The sequence below is a fragment of the Syngnathus floridae genome, chromosome 16, assembly GCF_059516105.1.
Source record: "Syngnathus floridae isolate MCC-2025c chromosome 16, RoL_Sflo_1.0, whole genome shotgun sequence".
NCBI classification, from domain to species: domain Eukaryota; kingdom Metazoa; phylum Chordata; class Actinopteri; order Syngnathiformes; family Syngnathidae; genus Syngnathus; species Syngnathus floridae.
The window spans coordinates 8,781,186-8,797,138 of NC_142428.1; the positions used below are offsets into that span (position 1 = coordinate 8,781,186).

The window sequence follows — 15,953 nt, forward strand, 5'->3', positions numbered from 1 at the left end:
CTGTTCATCTTCATCCCTGTCTTTTGTCGCTCATCTTATTATGACTTTCTGTTAAAGCACGTTGGAGGCCTGTGTGGCTGTTGGACTATAATGGCTCTGTCTTTGATTAATCATGGTCATCCATTGTATTGTACATCTAAGGCTGTTGTGTTAATACTCATCAATGGAGACGGGTCCTTTGAAAAGGAGATGGATTACAGACGCAGTTCATGGAAATAAACACGCTCAGTAAGCTTTGATGGCTGTCATGTTGTGCTCAATCAAACTGTGTTCAACAAATGTTGATGCTTGTTCTTACCTTTTTATCAGCGGTGTAATTCTTTTTGTCAACTCCAACAGTCAGCCATCGAGGGTCAACACATAGCTTTGTTGTCACTCTTATGATTTGTTGTGGAGCAGAAATCGATATTTAGTGTTCCCAGTGGAATGGTGGATTGTCAGAGACTTGGTGTGTTTGAGAAAAGCCGTGACCGCTTCCTCAAGCCGGCTCATAAATAACCCGTCCGTGCCAGTTTGCAGACATCCGTGTTTGTCTGCAGCTGTGGCAAGGCTTTGTGAAATAACTGATGGGCAGTGATGATGTCACAGGTTAGGAGTGATGTCACAGCCATAACTCCCCATCTCGCTGTCTGAATGCCAGATGGACGGTACAGAGGTGTGAAGGTTGGAGCTTAGAAGCTCTTGCTCGGTGAAGCTCACCCCTCAAGAGGTGTAATTAACTCAGGTTCGCGATTTGACACGACTCCTTTGGGTCCAGTTTCCTGGACCTTCTCTTAATTAAGCAACTTGGTCAAAACTCCCAGAAAGCCCATTTGTCTAAAAATGTACATCCAGACAACGGGGCATAAACACCTTTGCTAATCATGATGGGTTTGGAACACGAGGAAGCGGAGATTCGGCTGGAGCAAAAGCTGTTTAATCAGACACCAAGGTTTGAGGTGGGCTATTCAAAAATAAACCTACCTTCCTTTGGGCATTTCTACCATCCAGGCTGTCAGTTATCCATCTCAATCTGTTGTTTCCTCCCAATGCTGCCATTACTATAGCTGCATCCTTTTTTTTTTCTCTCTCCCATTGTTTCTGCGTCTAAATTTCTCTGTGTTCCTCCCCGTTCTGCCCGTAATCACATGACACCTCAGAGGGCCTTTACTGAGATGAGCTTCACACCTTCAGTCCTCGCTGTGACAACAGGTACCACCGGCACTCACCACCTGGCCTCCCTCCAATCAACACCTGCTCAGCTTTGCCCCTTTTCTTACCTGGTCCTCCGTGTTTTCTTTTCTTATATATCATTTTTACTTATCGCGCTCCACCAAACTATTTTCTAGTGTATCTTATTTATAAGTGTAATTTTTCTGCCCTTTCTTTATTAATTTTACCCGAATTTTTTTCATACCTTCCTTAGTACTGATTTAATCATTAAGTAAAAAAAAAAAAAAAACATGAATGCTAAAATGTGGTAGGGTGCACCATGCTTTTCAACAACGAGATAAATACCATGTTTGTGGGTTTGCCTTGCTTTTCATCTGGCAGCCCATCACTCCCGAGCACCCCAACCACTTCCTCTTGGGAGGCCAATTATTTGACTGCTAAAGTCAATGGTACTGCGAGCTACTCGTGAGTTCCTCTTCTCTTCAAGGTCAAGCTGATTGGCCCAGGTTAATGGGCAGATGTGGGGCTGAGAGAGGGGGGGGGGTCAAGGACCGAGAGGCACACTCCACCTCATTTCTAAACTGTGTCTCTTCACCACAAGAGCTCCTTTTACTGCAAGCGCTTTGACAAACAGGATTAACCTTCGTTGTGGTGTGCGGGACCGAGCAGTGTAGGAGTGATTTGCCACCATTTATTGTAGACAGTCTTTTGGGTGTTCAGTGTTGTGTATTCCGGAGGGAAGGATAGTCGTGTCATCTCTAATTGATGATGACTTGGGAAGGAAATTTATATCATTATTATTATAACCCAAAACATCACTTTTCTATTGTCCATCTGTTTGTCTAATGTGACATTACAAACACACGTTGATCAAAGAAACAATGGAACAAAAAAATACAGTACAAGGGCTACAACTGTCAAATATTTTGGTCTTTGGATATCCTATTGAAAATGTTATCAAATAATCAGGTATTCCAATAAAAATTTAAATATGTTTTTCTTTGTTGTAAATATAGAAGATTGGAGGAGTTCCACTCATTCCACTAATGAATAATCAAACATTTTCATATAATCAATGTTTTATATTTAAATGTAAACACTGTATAGGAGTACATTATTTTCCTCTCTAGAAACCGTTGCAAAAACAAATGCTGTTAAAAAAAAAGAAAAGAACACAAAGGCTCATGTCTGTCAGAGGCGGCGCTGAGGGTGCATACTGCACACACACACACACACATTGACAGCCATTAAAAACATTCCTTTTGAACATGTCGTAGTATTCCAAGCTGTCCTTAAATGCATCATGAACAGTCTCCAAATGAGTCATAAAAACAGAAGAGCGATAGACATTTGCTGAATAAAAAAAAAAAAAATGCGGTCGAGTGAAGTGCGATTCCCACACAATGGAAAATAATCACAGATGTGTTTTCATTTGAGAGGCTGAAATCAGAGAATATGTTTTGAAAAGTCCGTTTTGTGTGCAATAAGTTAAGTTTGGTTGAAACAGTTCTGCAAAGTAGTGTCAAAATTCCTCCACTGCAATGTAAAAGACTCATCACCAGTTATGCTTGATATCGGTTATTGCTGCCAAGGGTGGCACAACCAGTTTTTATTACATTGTCAGGTAGAGTTGGACCCACTGTCCCAATACTTTTAGAAGGGAGTGACATGAACCAGTTATGTCTGTTTAAAGACTGTCCAGCGATGGCGAGAAGCCTTCTGTCAGCAGGGTGACTTAGGAATACAAAGACTCAGGGTGGACGGTCAAGATGCTCTCTTGGGAGTCAACAGATCAGAGGTCAGCATTGGCTGTTGGGCGGGGGAATTAGGAGTGTGTGTGGCTACTTATGCGCCAACGGCTGTGTGTGAGCATGTGTAGAAAAGGCCGCCGCATTGGGTGGGTTGGACAAGGCACAAAATGGATCCCAGTGGACAGTCGTTTTCAGGACAGGTCCCTGTGGACAGGAGGGGAGAAAGAGGGAGCCAGTGATGAAGCTTGGTGCTGTTTGGCCGATGGGGTCCAGTAGAAACAGAGCAGCCTGCTAATGAAGAGCCATCTGAGGCCTTCATTCACCTTGAACATGGGCCACTGCATTTGCCCTGACCTTGGCTTTGATCCACAAAAATGCTTGACCCCTGCTTTCCCCTAAGAACTGCCTTCCTACCATCTGGGCAGCACGCATGCACATGCACATACTCAAATGCATATGTATGTGCACGCATGTTGACCCGTATGGGCCTACCGATCTGTCTATCTCTCAGGCCCCAAAAGTCTTTGTACAACTAAGCTTCGTAATGTGTGTTAGTGCATAAGTGACCTTTACATTTAATCATTCATTTCAGCCATAAATCCCTTCCCTTATCGCTTTCGGTCTTACTACGAAGGTAGAAAGGTTATGCTTGCCCACCCAAGACCATTACCCCCAAGTGGTTGAATATTAAAGAAATAATATCTGGTTAACCAACCATCTCTATTCTTGCTGTATGATTGACCCTGGATCATACACTTTTGTAATTTATTCATATTTGACTGATGAATACGGTATTTGACACTATTTATTTCAACATTGTCCAATCCGTTTCTGTGTTCATATTAATTTATTTTTGTTTTGAGGCATTTCTATTATTTTTTAACCAAAATGAATGTAAATGTATTCAAATATTGCAAGAAAGGATGTGCTCAAAATATTGATACCTAGATATACATCAATATTAATAAAAACGTTACCCTATCGAGATTCCAGTTCTGAGTAGCGATACCTCCTCCCTGATGCTAGGGGGCGCAGTAGACCCAGCAACTCACATGCGAAGGAATCACCTAAATGCAGAAAGTTAATGATTTCTTTCCTCCGATAAATTGCAGATATATACACACTTCTACTTTATGGATGTGTTCAACATAAACTAAGTAGTAGTAAGGCCATATTGTATATTATTGTACCGTATTACATTATGTAATCATATCAATAGGATCGTATCGAGGTACATATTGTATCGTATTGCTAGGTTCACAAAGCTACCCCAGCCCCTTCATTGCTTGCTTACAAAATTACAGCTCAATGTTTTTTCAAAATGGTGCATTATTTTTTTTTTTACACAGCAATTGTGGGGGTTTATTCCCTCCCCCTACCCCCATTGAAAGAAATGATTACTAACTATGGAATTTGTGTCCTTGACATGAATATAATCTCTATATGGATGTGTCCCATGATTGATTGGCCCTACTTACTGCATGGAGGCAGCAGCGGCTGCTCATAAGCAGGGGAACGAGCTGTACCCCGGCTTAGTAATTAGAGATAAACGGAAAGAGGCAGCAGCATGCGACAGAATGAGGGAGAAATAGACGGAGCAAAAGAAGGCAAGATTACCCCTCACTGTGCATCAGCTCTGATTTCTATGCTGCAATTTTTTTTACCCACTGATAGCATTGTCCATTTACTTAAGTGAACTGAGGATGACTCTTTTGGAAAACACTTTTGTTTTAGTCTAACTCTCCCCACTATGCTTCTCTCCCATGCCATCTTCTGCTGTTTTTTTTGATTGTCCTAATTTAATTGTCAAATTTTCTCAACCAACCATTTGTCTAACTCAGATGGAGGGCATTGGAAAAGAGGCATGTGTCAGAGTCAGAAGAGTGCCTGCTCCAGCTGGAGTCAATATTTGCTTTAGGAATCTCAATAACAGGCCTGCAGTCATCTGCATCTCTGATAATGGACGGCCATATGGCTCTGTTGACCCACTATGTACGGAGGTTCTCCTTCTTTCTCCTCATCTTTCTTCCCTGTCATTTGTTGGCTTCACTCTCAACTTCTCTCATTTTTTTTCATTTACTCCTTCCTTGACATGTGTTTGTCTTCCACTTATCACGGAAATGGACACATTGTGCACACTTTTACAAGCGTAATTTCTCTCTTTTTGTCATCTGTGAAACCCTCTAAATGACCCACCATGCAGAGTTGTGACCCAGGTTGCCATGGCAGCGGTGCCTGGGATGTCCAGTCTTTGTCCAACTTGTGACAGAAAAAAAATGCAGTGCATCAAGTTCTAACTGCAGGAGGGAGCGAGTGTTTTTTTTTTTTTTTAATGCTGAGTCATTGTGTTGTTCACGGCTCCGAAGCAGATATTGATTCTATGCAAAATTATTCATTTTCCATTTTCGCTTGTCCTCATTGGGGTCGTGGGTGATCTGGAGTCTATGCCTGCTGACTTTAGACTCTGGACTGGTTGCCAGCCAATCAAGGGTCAGAAAGAAAAAAAAACCCATTGAAATTCAAACCATAAAATCGCACTCAAGTACTGGTACACCATTGTGGACATCATTATACTTTTTGAGGTATAAATATTTTCTCATCAGCATTTTCATCCTAGATGGAATATGCCACCATACTGACACCATGTTGATCCCAACTTCCTCTTTCACACTGGCCTTTGTCTCTCTGCCCCCCTTGTCCGTCCTTGTGAGCAGCTTGGCCATCTCAGCCGTTGGAGTGTCCCGGCTCAGCTGCCCGTCAAGCCCACTTTGCCATGGTTTCCTCAAAGCCATTGGTCATGGCTGCCTTGGCCCCCGCTGTGGCGGCATGTGCCCACCGCAGGCCTCCTGCCCAGTCACTGTCTCGTCCTATCTAACCAACCCAGACTGGAGCTTCTCTATCCTGTCCAACCTATCTCAGCTCAACCTGGTTCATCTTTGGCTTTTGCTGGAGCCCAGCAACACCCCATGCTGTGCTCTCCTGGTGGGATGGGGGGGTTGAACAGTTTCTATGTTTGGTCCTTAATATACTGTCAATGGAGGATACATAGTGGTAAACAGACTGTGATGACAATAATCAGTCACTGTTGAATACTGCTTGCTGTCATCATGCCATCAAACAGACATTTTTACTCCAGCAGTTTCCTTTAGCATATTTTGCCCAGTCCCAGCTTCCATTCCACAACAGATTTGGCACACTTCATCTTTAATAATGACATGATAATGGCTGTCGGACTGTTTTCCACCCTCACCCGCAGCTATTTCACGGCCCCATTTATTTATTTGGACTGTTCCCGTCATTTGAAATCCGGCCATCCGTCCTGCTTACTGACTTGCCCAGGCTCCAGTCGCTGCTTGTCACTCTGAATTTCAAATGGCTTCAATTTTCTCCCTGATGACACAGAAGTGGCGAGCGGCATATCAGAGAGGGTAGTAGTAGACATGCTGCCTGCTGCCCGAGTTCTATTAGTGAGGGGGAAGGAAAATTGTTTCGTGCTTTGGTTCTCATCTGTTGTCACACTGGGGCTTGGGTTTCTCTTTTGTCACCAAGTTGTGACCCACTTGGAAATTCTATAGAAGTTAAGAAAAAAAAATAGATAAAATGTATTGTTGGAAAGTAGCCTTTGAAAGCATATGTTAACATTTTGAATATGCTTACATGTTCAAAGTGCCTTTTCGAGCACCTGATAAAGAAACTGAAGAACACGATGTGTGTACAAAACTTAACTTAGCTTCCCACATATTTGAAATTTATTTCATTTATTTAAACCTGTCCTCACCCTAGGACACAGGTGTCAAACACAAGGCCCGGGGGCCAGATACGGCCCACCATATCATTTTATGTGGCCCGCGAAGAAAATTCAAATCAAATCAAATTCGTGTCATTACTAGAATTGCAAATTGTCTTCACTTCTAATAATATCTTCATTTTTAAATATTTGACCAGTTTTTACTCGTCTGATTTGAAAACGAGTTATTTGTCAGTTTGTTTCGTAGCTTTTACTGTATATAATATGAGGTGCTCATACATTTATTTGGGTTGACAGTCATAATGGCCCTCCGAAAGAAGCTATGACTACAATGCGGCCCGCGAAAAAAATGAGGTTGACACCCCTGCCCTAGGAAATTCCAAGATTGTATATTTAGAAAAAAAAAAATTAGGTGGTATGTTCAGGTTTGGATAGAGGTTGAGTGAGGTGGCACTCTGTGTAATAACTTTGACAACCTCTGCTTTCTGTAATTAGGAATGAATGTCAAACAAGTGCATATTATTTTCACAAAAAAATGCAATGTTAGATGAGATGTTTTTTTTATTTGAATTTGGGAATAGATTTCAATTAGATTTTACTACTGCTCTTGCTTTGTACTGTATCTTTTATATATTCCTTAACGATGGTTAACCAGCTATGAGGAGAGGGCGCTCTACCTGGAAGCCATTGTCCAGAATCACAGAGAGGTCATGACATTTGAAGACTTTGCCTCGCAGGTGTTCTCTCCCTCCCCCGGCTACCCAACAAGCGGGACAGGTGAGAAATCTCCCATAATGCACTTCTTTTCATTCAGTCTCCTTGTTTTGTCCAACTGGTTTTCCCATTAGTGCCATTCATCTTCCTTTCGTCTCGTCTTTATATTTTACCTCTCGCCCAAATCGTTTCGCGGCAGGAGGGATGCACCTGCTTGCACTCACGGTCCCCATCTTTGCTCTTCTTCCACCTTTACTATTGAATATCAAACAACAGCCGCTGGCTTCAAAGACATGCTCCTCAAGCCACTTTGTGCAATGTCTTTCCCATGAATATAAGCAGCCCTGTTAAATGGCTCTCGGTGATGGTGCGTGCGTGTGTGTGTGTCGCCATGAGATCATTCACCAACACTTAAGGGATCCATCCGGCAAACAGCAGCTCACGGATGTCAGCACAGGACTCTTATCACTTCATGATGAATAGAATACAAAGCGTGCCTTATCTTGTTCTTCCTACTTGTACCAGCACGGATCGATACACAGCTGCACAGAAATCAATGCAGGATTGCACTTCTCTCCTCCGCTGGGTCTTGATGCGCATTCTGGGGCGGAACGTACTTTACAATAGCACACCATAGACACCGTTTTTTTGTTTGTTTGTTTTTTTTAATATGTGAGTCACCTTTTTATTAACTGTTATAATTCTGATTGAGAGACAGAAGCAATGGATTTGAACAGATATTTGAAAAATATTGAAGTACGCACTTGGGCTAATTATATTATACGTAAATCAAAATTCAAAAATGTCAAAATTACGGTCGCAAAACACTATTTTGCCACCTAAAGAGTCGCTTTTCTGCAATAAAATATAAGTCAGGTTGTTTGGCCTTCAGAACTGAAATCTAAAAGTAAGTAATATTACAGTGATCCCTCACTACTAAGCGTTTCGTTTATCGCGCTTCACTACATCACGGATGTTTTTTTCCAAATTAAAAAAATTTTTAAAAGTCAAAATAAAACTTCTAAATTGAGGAAACGTGTCTAACCTTTAGGACAATGTAGTATTGCTCCAAATGTTCGTTTACATTCCTTTAGAAGTCCGTTTCCGCGTGCTAGTACGATCGCGAATTAGCATCTTTCCGCTAACTTGTCAGCCTGCCCAGTACTTCTTGTTGGTAACCGTACTTTGCGGATTTCACCTATCGCGGGTGGCTTTTGGAACCAATTATCCTCGATAAACACGGGATTACTGCACTTTGCTCATTTTTTTTTCGGCCTGTCAAATATTCCAATTTTGTTGTCTTTGTCCTGTTGCAAGTGTGCCTGTGTGTTTGCGGCGGTGTGTCTGTCTGTCTGTCAGCTGTTCCCTCCGTGCTGTTCTGCTTCCCATTGCTGCCACTAACATGTCATCCATGCCTCATGACAGCGTGCAGGCGTTGGCCGGGAATGGTTTGGGACATGGAATACCCTTGGGCCAAACTGGACTGTAAGACTCTTGCTTTGCCTCCTCCACACTCGGCATGACGCCCAACCACAGCCCACCGACATCTGTGTCTCCATTTAGGTCACCCCAATGCCTCACACCCAATAATAGATACCCGGGGGTGCCGCATGATTTAGCTTTTACCCTGAGCAGGACTCCACTGAACATGCATACGCTGCATGCTATGTGCTAATGCCCCTTTTGTGTTTTATCGTGGAGGCTCCGTCTTCGCCCTTGTGACATCTTGGTCTTCTTGCATGAGTTTGTCCATCAACATTCCATCCATTTTGCACTTTGTAATTGTGTTTTTGTTGTTTTTATTCAAGTGAGTGCAAAGCCGTGGCCTGAGATGCCGTCACAAGTCAACGACCATCTTGAGATATTGTTTCATGGCTCCTAAGTGTGTTTTTACCATGTGAACTTGCCACTGTTTATACTTTGGACATGCCTCTTTTAAAAATATCACCGGTGGATTCAAAGGTACTCGGTTAATCTCGAGTGAGACTCAAACCTTCCAGCGACGACTAATTGGATGCCAACCATCTTTTCAGCGGCTCTGTGTTGTGTGTTTGTCCACTGCTGTCTCACGTGACGCTCTACTTTTTTTCCTTTTTTAGATTAAATTAATCTTAAAGGTCCAAATACTGTATATGACAGAAAGGTAAGCACCCGGGTCAGAGCGACACCCTACCCTTGGCTCGTTCATGCATCCTGGCTGTTGTAACTCAAGCCCCGCCCACCCCCTTCTTTTTTCTCCCCCCATCCACGACTAACCAATCTTTATTTACTGATCATACTGACAAAGGGAAGGGGACGGCGAAAACCAAGCTGTTTGTTCGCTGGGTGTCCTCCTGTCGAGGCCGGGCTGGTAATTGAGAGCGGTGGCGACAATTAGCACCTGACTAAGTAGCAGCATGAACAATACGGCTACACTTCTGGCCCTTGCTTCTGCATGCCGAGCGTCCTTTATCTCTTTTCTCTGCAAACACTCTTCTCTTTTCTTTTCTTTTAAACCCACCTCCCCTCCCCCTGAATTTCCTCCTGTTGGAGTGTGCCTGTTTGCCTGAGGCAGACTCTGAGACCAACACCTGCCACACTGGAAGACGTCTTTGTCATGTGAAGCCTTGTTTGAACTGCCAGGGAGGGGACCTTTGGGACACCAGCAAGCCCTTTTTATTTGCATTTCCACCTGAAACAAACTGGCTGTGGAAATGTTGACTCTAAATGACAACAACAGGAACTTTTTTGACGTGGAAATTCATTCTTACTTAATAAGGCCGCACAAGCAACCGCAGCATGTTGTGAGAGATGCTGCTGGTGGTTGGAGCAGTAGGTTTTAATGGGCCACTTAATGGATAGGCAAGCTTGAGTGGGTGAACTCCACTGCAATCACAAACTAATGAGACTTCTTCCTGTCTATCGTTTGCCTTTGTGGTAGATTTGATTTTAGCACGTAATGAATGTTTACTGTAGGAATTAGTGTCGAAGAATACAGGAATGCAGGATATGAACTGCCTGTGAGGTCGGCCCCCGCATTTAACCGAACCCGTCCCGTTATTTTCATATTCATATGCAGATTTGAGAATGTTTGGACACCCCCCCCACCACCACTAGTCTACACACCTCCCCTCACACACCCACTGTTTTATCCAAAGCCCCGGCCCCTGGATGCTGCTGGTGTCCACTGTGCTGCTGAGTGTCTGTTACTCCAGCCATCTGCCGTTCCTTTTAGCCGCTGCAACTCGAGATGCTGTGCAAAAAAAAAAAAAAAAAAAAATGGCAGCAAATAAAAGGACAGGGAAAGAAAATAGGCAACCAGATGCTTTCCCAACAAAGCCGAGGAGTTGTTTAAACTCGCGTCATGGGGCAAAGACGGGCAGGGGGCTGCAGGTTGAGCAAGGAAGTCAGGTTGGCGCTGACATTTGATTGTCCTCGCTAACATGTTTTGCCCACCTCCCTGCCTTTCCCATAATTCTTGATGTGCAGCTTTTGGGGACAAAAATGGCACACAAACCACAACAAGACCTTGATGTCTGCTTTTTTAATTTTTTCCACAAGCATTGAAGAAAAAAAAAATATATATATATATATATATTTGTATATATATTTATAGATAGATAGATAGATAGATAGATAGATAGATAGATAGATAGATAGATAGATAGATAGATAGATAGATAGATAGATAGATAGATAGATAGATAGATAGATAGATAGATAGATAGATAGATAGATAGATAGATAGATAGATTTATTTTTTTTAATATTTCTAGCTGTAACCTTTTCTTCCTTTTTTATCACTCGAGCATCTTGACGACCTAGAAAAGCAGTTCCTTCTTTCACAAGCTATGTTTTCCTCAGCATGTGAAACAGCATGAACCTTTAAAATCGGTTTACAGTGGAACCTCTAAAGCCCATCACGTTGAACAACTTGAAAGTTCTTCATCCAAAGTCACGTTGTCATGACGTCGTGTGATACTTTAGTTCAACCAGCATCAAAACTAATCCCAGTCATTTAATTATGTGTTTGGGTTTTCTGCAATGTGTAGTTCACTTAGATCAATAACGACACTGCAACATCAGTTTAACAAAAACCTTTTTCACATCACAACCAAGATCATTTTACAGTTTTTAATTAAAATTAAGAAAATAACAATAAAATTGAAAAACAAAATGTCAATGAAATGAAAATGAGAGTGCTTTAAAAAATAATAATTAACTAAAACTACATTTTGCATTTATAAACTGACAAAAACATTCTGTTTTCATCTTTGTCATTATTTCATGTATGAGCTTTTGGGGTTTATTTTAAATGTAATTAGTTTGATATTCGTGGTTGTGAAGAAGAAAAGTCAAAATGTCATTTGGGGTTTGTAGTCTCTTTTGTTATTAACAATACTGAGTGGCCTTTTTTTATCTTACACTCCACCTCTATAGTTTATGTAAAAAAAAATTAAAAAAACATGCTAATACGAAAATGAAGCAATTTCAAAGAAATAGAAACTAATACAAACTAACAAATTAAATTATTTTAATGTCCATTATTCCCGATGATAAAATAAGTTAAATTTCAAACCAAGTGGGTGTCGACCAGCATCCCAAAACAGATTGACTTTAGCGGCTCCACTGTGCCTCCTCATGTCTTCATCCTAATGACTGAAGCCAGGGAACAAATTTTTTAGTTGTGAACGGTGGCTCGAGTGGGGGTATTTTCATCTGAGGGTACGTTCGCATGCATGAAAAAGCCCCCCCAGATATGCTGGAGAATCACATCATTTAAGTCTGCGTCTCCCATCATCAACTTTTTTGTTTTGTTTTTTTAACGCTGTCTGTCTTGCCAACTTGTCACTTGCAGGTTCCCTCTCCAGTAGCACAAACACTGAAGTCTCCGCCGCTACACCGACAGACCCTGTTGACCAGGTTTCCCCCACCATGCCCCAGGCCGCCAGGAGCCGAGTCTCCGGAAGACTCCGCCGATCAGCTAGCGCAATAAGCAAATCGTCCTGCTGAGCTGAAATACAGCCTCGATATTTTTTTTTTTTTTTTGACTGTAAGAAACTATCATGTTTTTGTTGACGTTTCGTGAGCTCATGGCACGTGAATATGTAACTGGAGGCCAATGCGATTTTTAATTTGAGTGGCAATCACTCACTTTGTTGTGACATTTCCTCTTTAAGTAGAACATTAGCCCTAAGCTGTTTCAGCCACTTTGTGTCTTTTTTTCCGCCCCTCTCTTGTGTCCTCTAATGCATTTGAAGAAACCAATCATTCTAGGAAACGGGAGACTTCTTTTACTTGAGCTCATTCATGGTAACTCTGAGTTACCAAATATTGATTTTCTTTTGAAAACCTTTATCTGTCTTACCCCCCTCTCCATCTTTTTTTTTTTTTTTTGCATTTGTGTTGGAGGGTGCTACTTGTGTGTACTGAGACCCCAACACAAGCTTTGAACGGTCTGTTTGAAAGCCGCCCTTGCTGCAACACAAGTAGCAGCTGCACTTGCTCTTTTTAAAGCCAGAGTGGACAATCGGTGACATCTTTCTAACTTGAGTGGAACTGAAAATTGTGGGATTTTTTTTTTCTCTTTTTAAATCACTCTAATGTTTCCTTTTTAAATGGATTCAGATAGATCGTGTCATGATTTGATTTATGCAACTCTGCTGGAATGAGAAAAGACTGCGTTTGTAATTGCATTGTGATGTTGTTAACATGGACTCGTGTCCGGTAATTGAATAAGTTCCTGCTGTCTCTTTCCTCCTCGATTTGTTTCCCTGTCCTGTGACATCGACATTCCAACATTCAAGCCATTGATTTTTTTTTTCTTTGCACTTTTTTTTGTCAACTAGCATTGAATGTTCTTGAAAGTATATCGCTTTAAATTTTATTTTTTCCTCTATATTTCTTAGATGTAAATAGAATGTTATTTGAGGAATTATTTCTCCTGTTGTCGTTTTGTGTAGGCAAAGCTCAACTCAGTGCACTGACGAGTGTGTGTTTGTGTGTGTGTGTATGTGTGAGACATGGATTGTCTGTCCGCTCTGATGCCGTCCCAAGATTGTTTGAGACAAAACATGGACGATCTTCAACTCGTCATCTTTACCAGAGTGTTTTCTCTCTCCCCTGCGACCCACAACAAAAACAACAGCAGATGGATTTGGAATGGCGGGTCCTCTTAATTATATGTGCCGCGTGTGCGTCTCTCTCTTGTCTTTGCCGGCGAATGGAATCAAGTAGCCCCTCCTCGTTCCCATGATCCACGAGCTTGGGTTTGACGTGGCATGCCTGAGGTGAACTCTCAGAGGCCTCTAAGCAACAGCCTGGCTGGCGCTCTCACCTCTCCAAGTTACTTGGGTTGCCATGGCAGCCAGGTGTCCTCTGAGGACTCCACCCAGGCTGCAAGCTTGTCCCCATCTGGTGCGTTTATATATGCCTTACTTTTCCACTCCTTCTCCTCACATATTTCCAGCTATGTTTGTTTGCTAATGGATGCAAACATGCAGCTACTTAAAGCTGGTGAGATATTTGGGCTTTTTATGTCTGGAAGAAAATGAATGTATGAATCCCTAGCGTCAAGGTTATTTTTACTCTCCCCTTTAAGAACCACTTGAAATAAATATCTAAAGATTGTAGCATAGTGATGATGTCTGTGTCATTGCAGGTGGACCAAGATAAAAAGTGAAGAAAATAACGTGATGTTTTTCCCCCCTGGTTTTAGCATTTCTTATGTACTTGGTGTCAAAGTTGAGGGCTAGATCACCTTCTTTAATATAAATAAATACCTGTAATATATTCTTTGTATAAGAACAAGAGTGGAATTTAAAGGGAAAAAAAAGCTTGAAGATTTCATCTCTTGTCAACATATCAAACAGTTTTTAAATCTGCTATCTTTTATTAGAGATGTGAAAATTGAAACATTTCATTAAATGCAATTTGAAATTGTACATCGCGGTGTTTCTCCTTTCTTCCGGACATTGCGTAACCTCCAATATGATCCATTAGCGGTTGTGTGTGGTGCGTTGCTGTTACTCTGAGCTTTCTGAGCCAGGCCTCGCTCGTAGCAGTGGGGGTAACCTGACCCTCCTCCCATCTGTCTCCCCTGCTGCTCAACCTCGTTTATAGGAGGCCTGCATAATGGAGCCTCACTGGGAGGTGCAGGTGCAAGAGCTCCAAGCACCTTCGGGTGCCCTGCCTCGTCTTTTTCCAGATAAAGACGCCAGAAGCACTTGACCGTAATTTGAGCTCTAAAACTTGAGTGTGCGAATGAAGCCTAATGTTACCTCATTTTCCTTGATAGGACATTTTAAGGCTGCATGTCGCGGCTCCTCTGAGCCATCCTCTGTCACTAGAATTTTATGTTACACCTGTGAGCCACTAACAGTCACATTTACAAAATGTAAAATACCAACGGCCATTATCATTCAGTTGGCAGCCTGACAATTAAAACGAGAAAATATAGCAGAAGGTTTACAGTATGTTTGAAGCTGTTTAATTTTTTTCATACTCAGTAAAAAAATTGGATATTCCATTGCATGCGACAGGAGAGAAGAATTAGAAAGTGTTTTTGGTTTGTTTTTAAGTGTACGAATTATAATAATTGTGGTTGCTTTAAATCAATGAAAACTTTTTTTTATGTTTGTGGAAATCTTTAAGTCCACCTTTATGAGGCAGAGCCTGTCTGCATGCCTTACCTTCACTTTATCTGTCATTTGAAAAATGTAATCCATAAAATGTAAAGTGTTTTTATAACACAAGTCTGATTTGTAGAAAATTTGGAACTATAAGTGAATGCAAAAACTATATTAGAGAATGAGTGACCGAAACAGGCACTGATTTAAGTTGTGCTTTCTCTGCTTTGACTGATTGGGCAGGGATTGCGCAATCTGATGTGAGCGAGGCTGCCACCCCGCCTCACTCAGCCTCGCCCATGTATTGCAGGAAATGTGCAAATTCAAACAATAGTAATCATAAAATCATTTATTTGATCAAAAACAATATGAAACACAGACCAGAAAACTTCACTTGAAAATAACTGAGTGATGCAGGCCGGCTCTGCCTCTTCTGACGATAATACCTTTGCCCAGTGCCCACTGCATAAGACCTATTTTCACACTAGCTCTATGCATTGTTTCTACTTGAGAGGCCACCAGATCACTTCCAGAGGCAATGAAAAGGTATGAATCACAACTGGAGCAAATGTCATCTCAAAAGTGTTGCCTAATAACAGCTTCTGAAGATTACATATAAATCTGTATAAAGCAGAAAGAAAGTGAAGTGCTTGACTTTACTGAAGCAGGCAGATGTTGCTGCTTCAACAGAGAAATTATTTAAAAAAAAAAGGGGGGGGGGTGCTCTGTCGGGTCTGGACCTATTGAGCGAATTTCTGATGAAACCAAAATGGGGAGTCAAACTTTTTTTTCTCCAACAACTACAAGTGTGTGCGTGAGTGTGTGTTTATTTGTGTTGTCTCTTTTATCTAAAAGGTGAATTATGGGTTGCCTAAATAACTAACTTTTACAATATTTCATTTGTTATAACCTGGGTGTCCAATATTTTTTATGTATTTAATAAGCTTAATTCTATCAAAATGAAACCACCTTGAGTCAATA

At 41.6% G+C, this 15,953-nt stretch overlaps 1 protein-coding gene across 2 annotated transcripts in view; it reads left to right on the plus strand.

Moving 5' to 3' along the window:
• ralgapa2 (Ral GTPase activating protein catalytic subunit alpha 2) overlaps positions 1–14,288 on the plus strand; it is a 66,891-nt gene extending 52,603 nt beyond the window's left edge. Inside the window, exons 39-41 of one of the 2 annotated variants that reach the window (XM_088400292.1) lie at positions 7,307–7,428; positions 8,791–8,850; positions 12,203–14,288. In XM_088400292.1, the coding sequence (XP_088256418.1) occupies positions 7,307–7,428; positions 8,791–8,850; positions 12,203–12,357 (337 nt within the window). In that variant the 3' untranslated portion in view covers positions 12,358–14,288. The remainder of the gene's footprint in view (positions 1–7,306; positions 7,429–8,790; positions 8,851–12,202) is intronic. The other variant, XM_088400291.1, reaches the window with a different exon arrangement.
• The last annotated feature ends 1,665 nt before the right edge of the window (positions 14,289–15,953 follow it).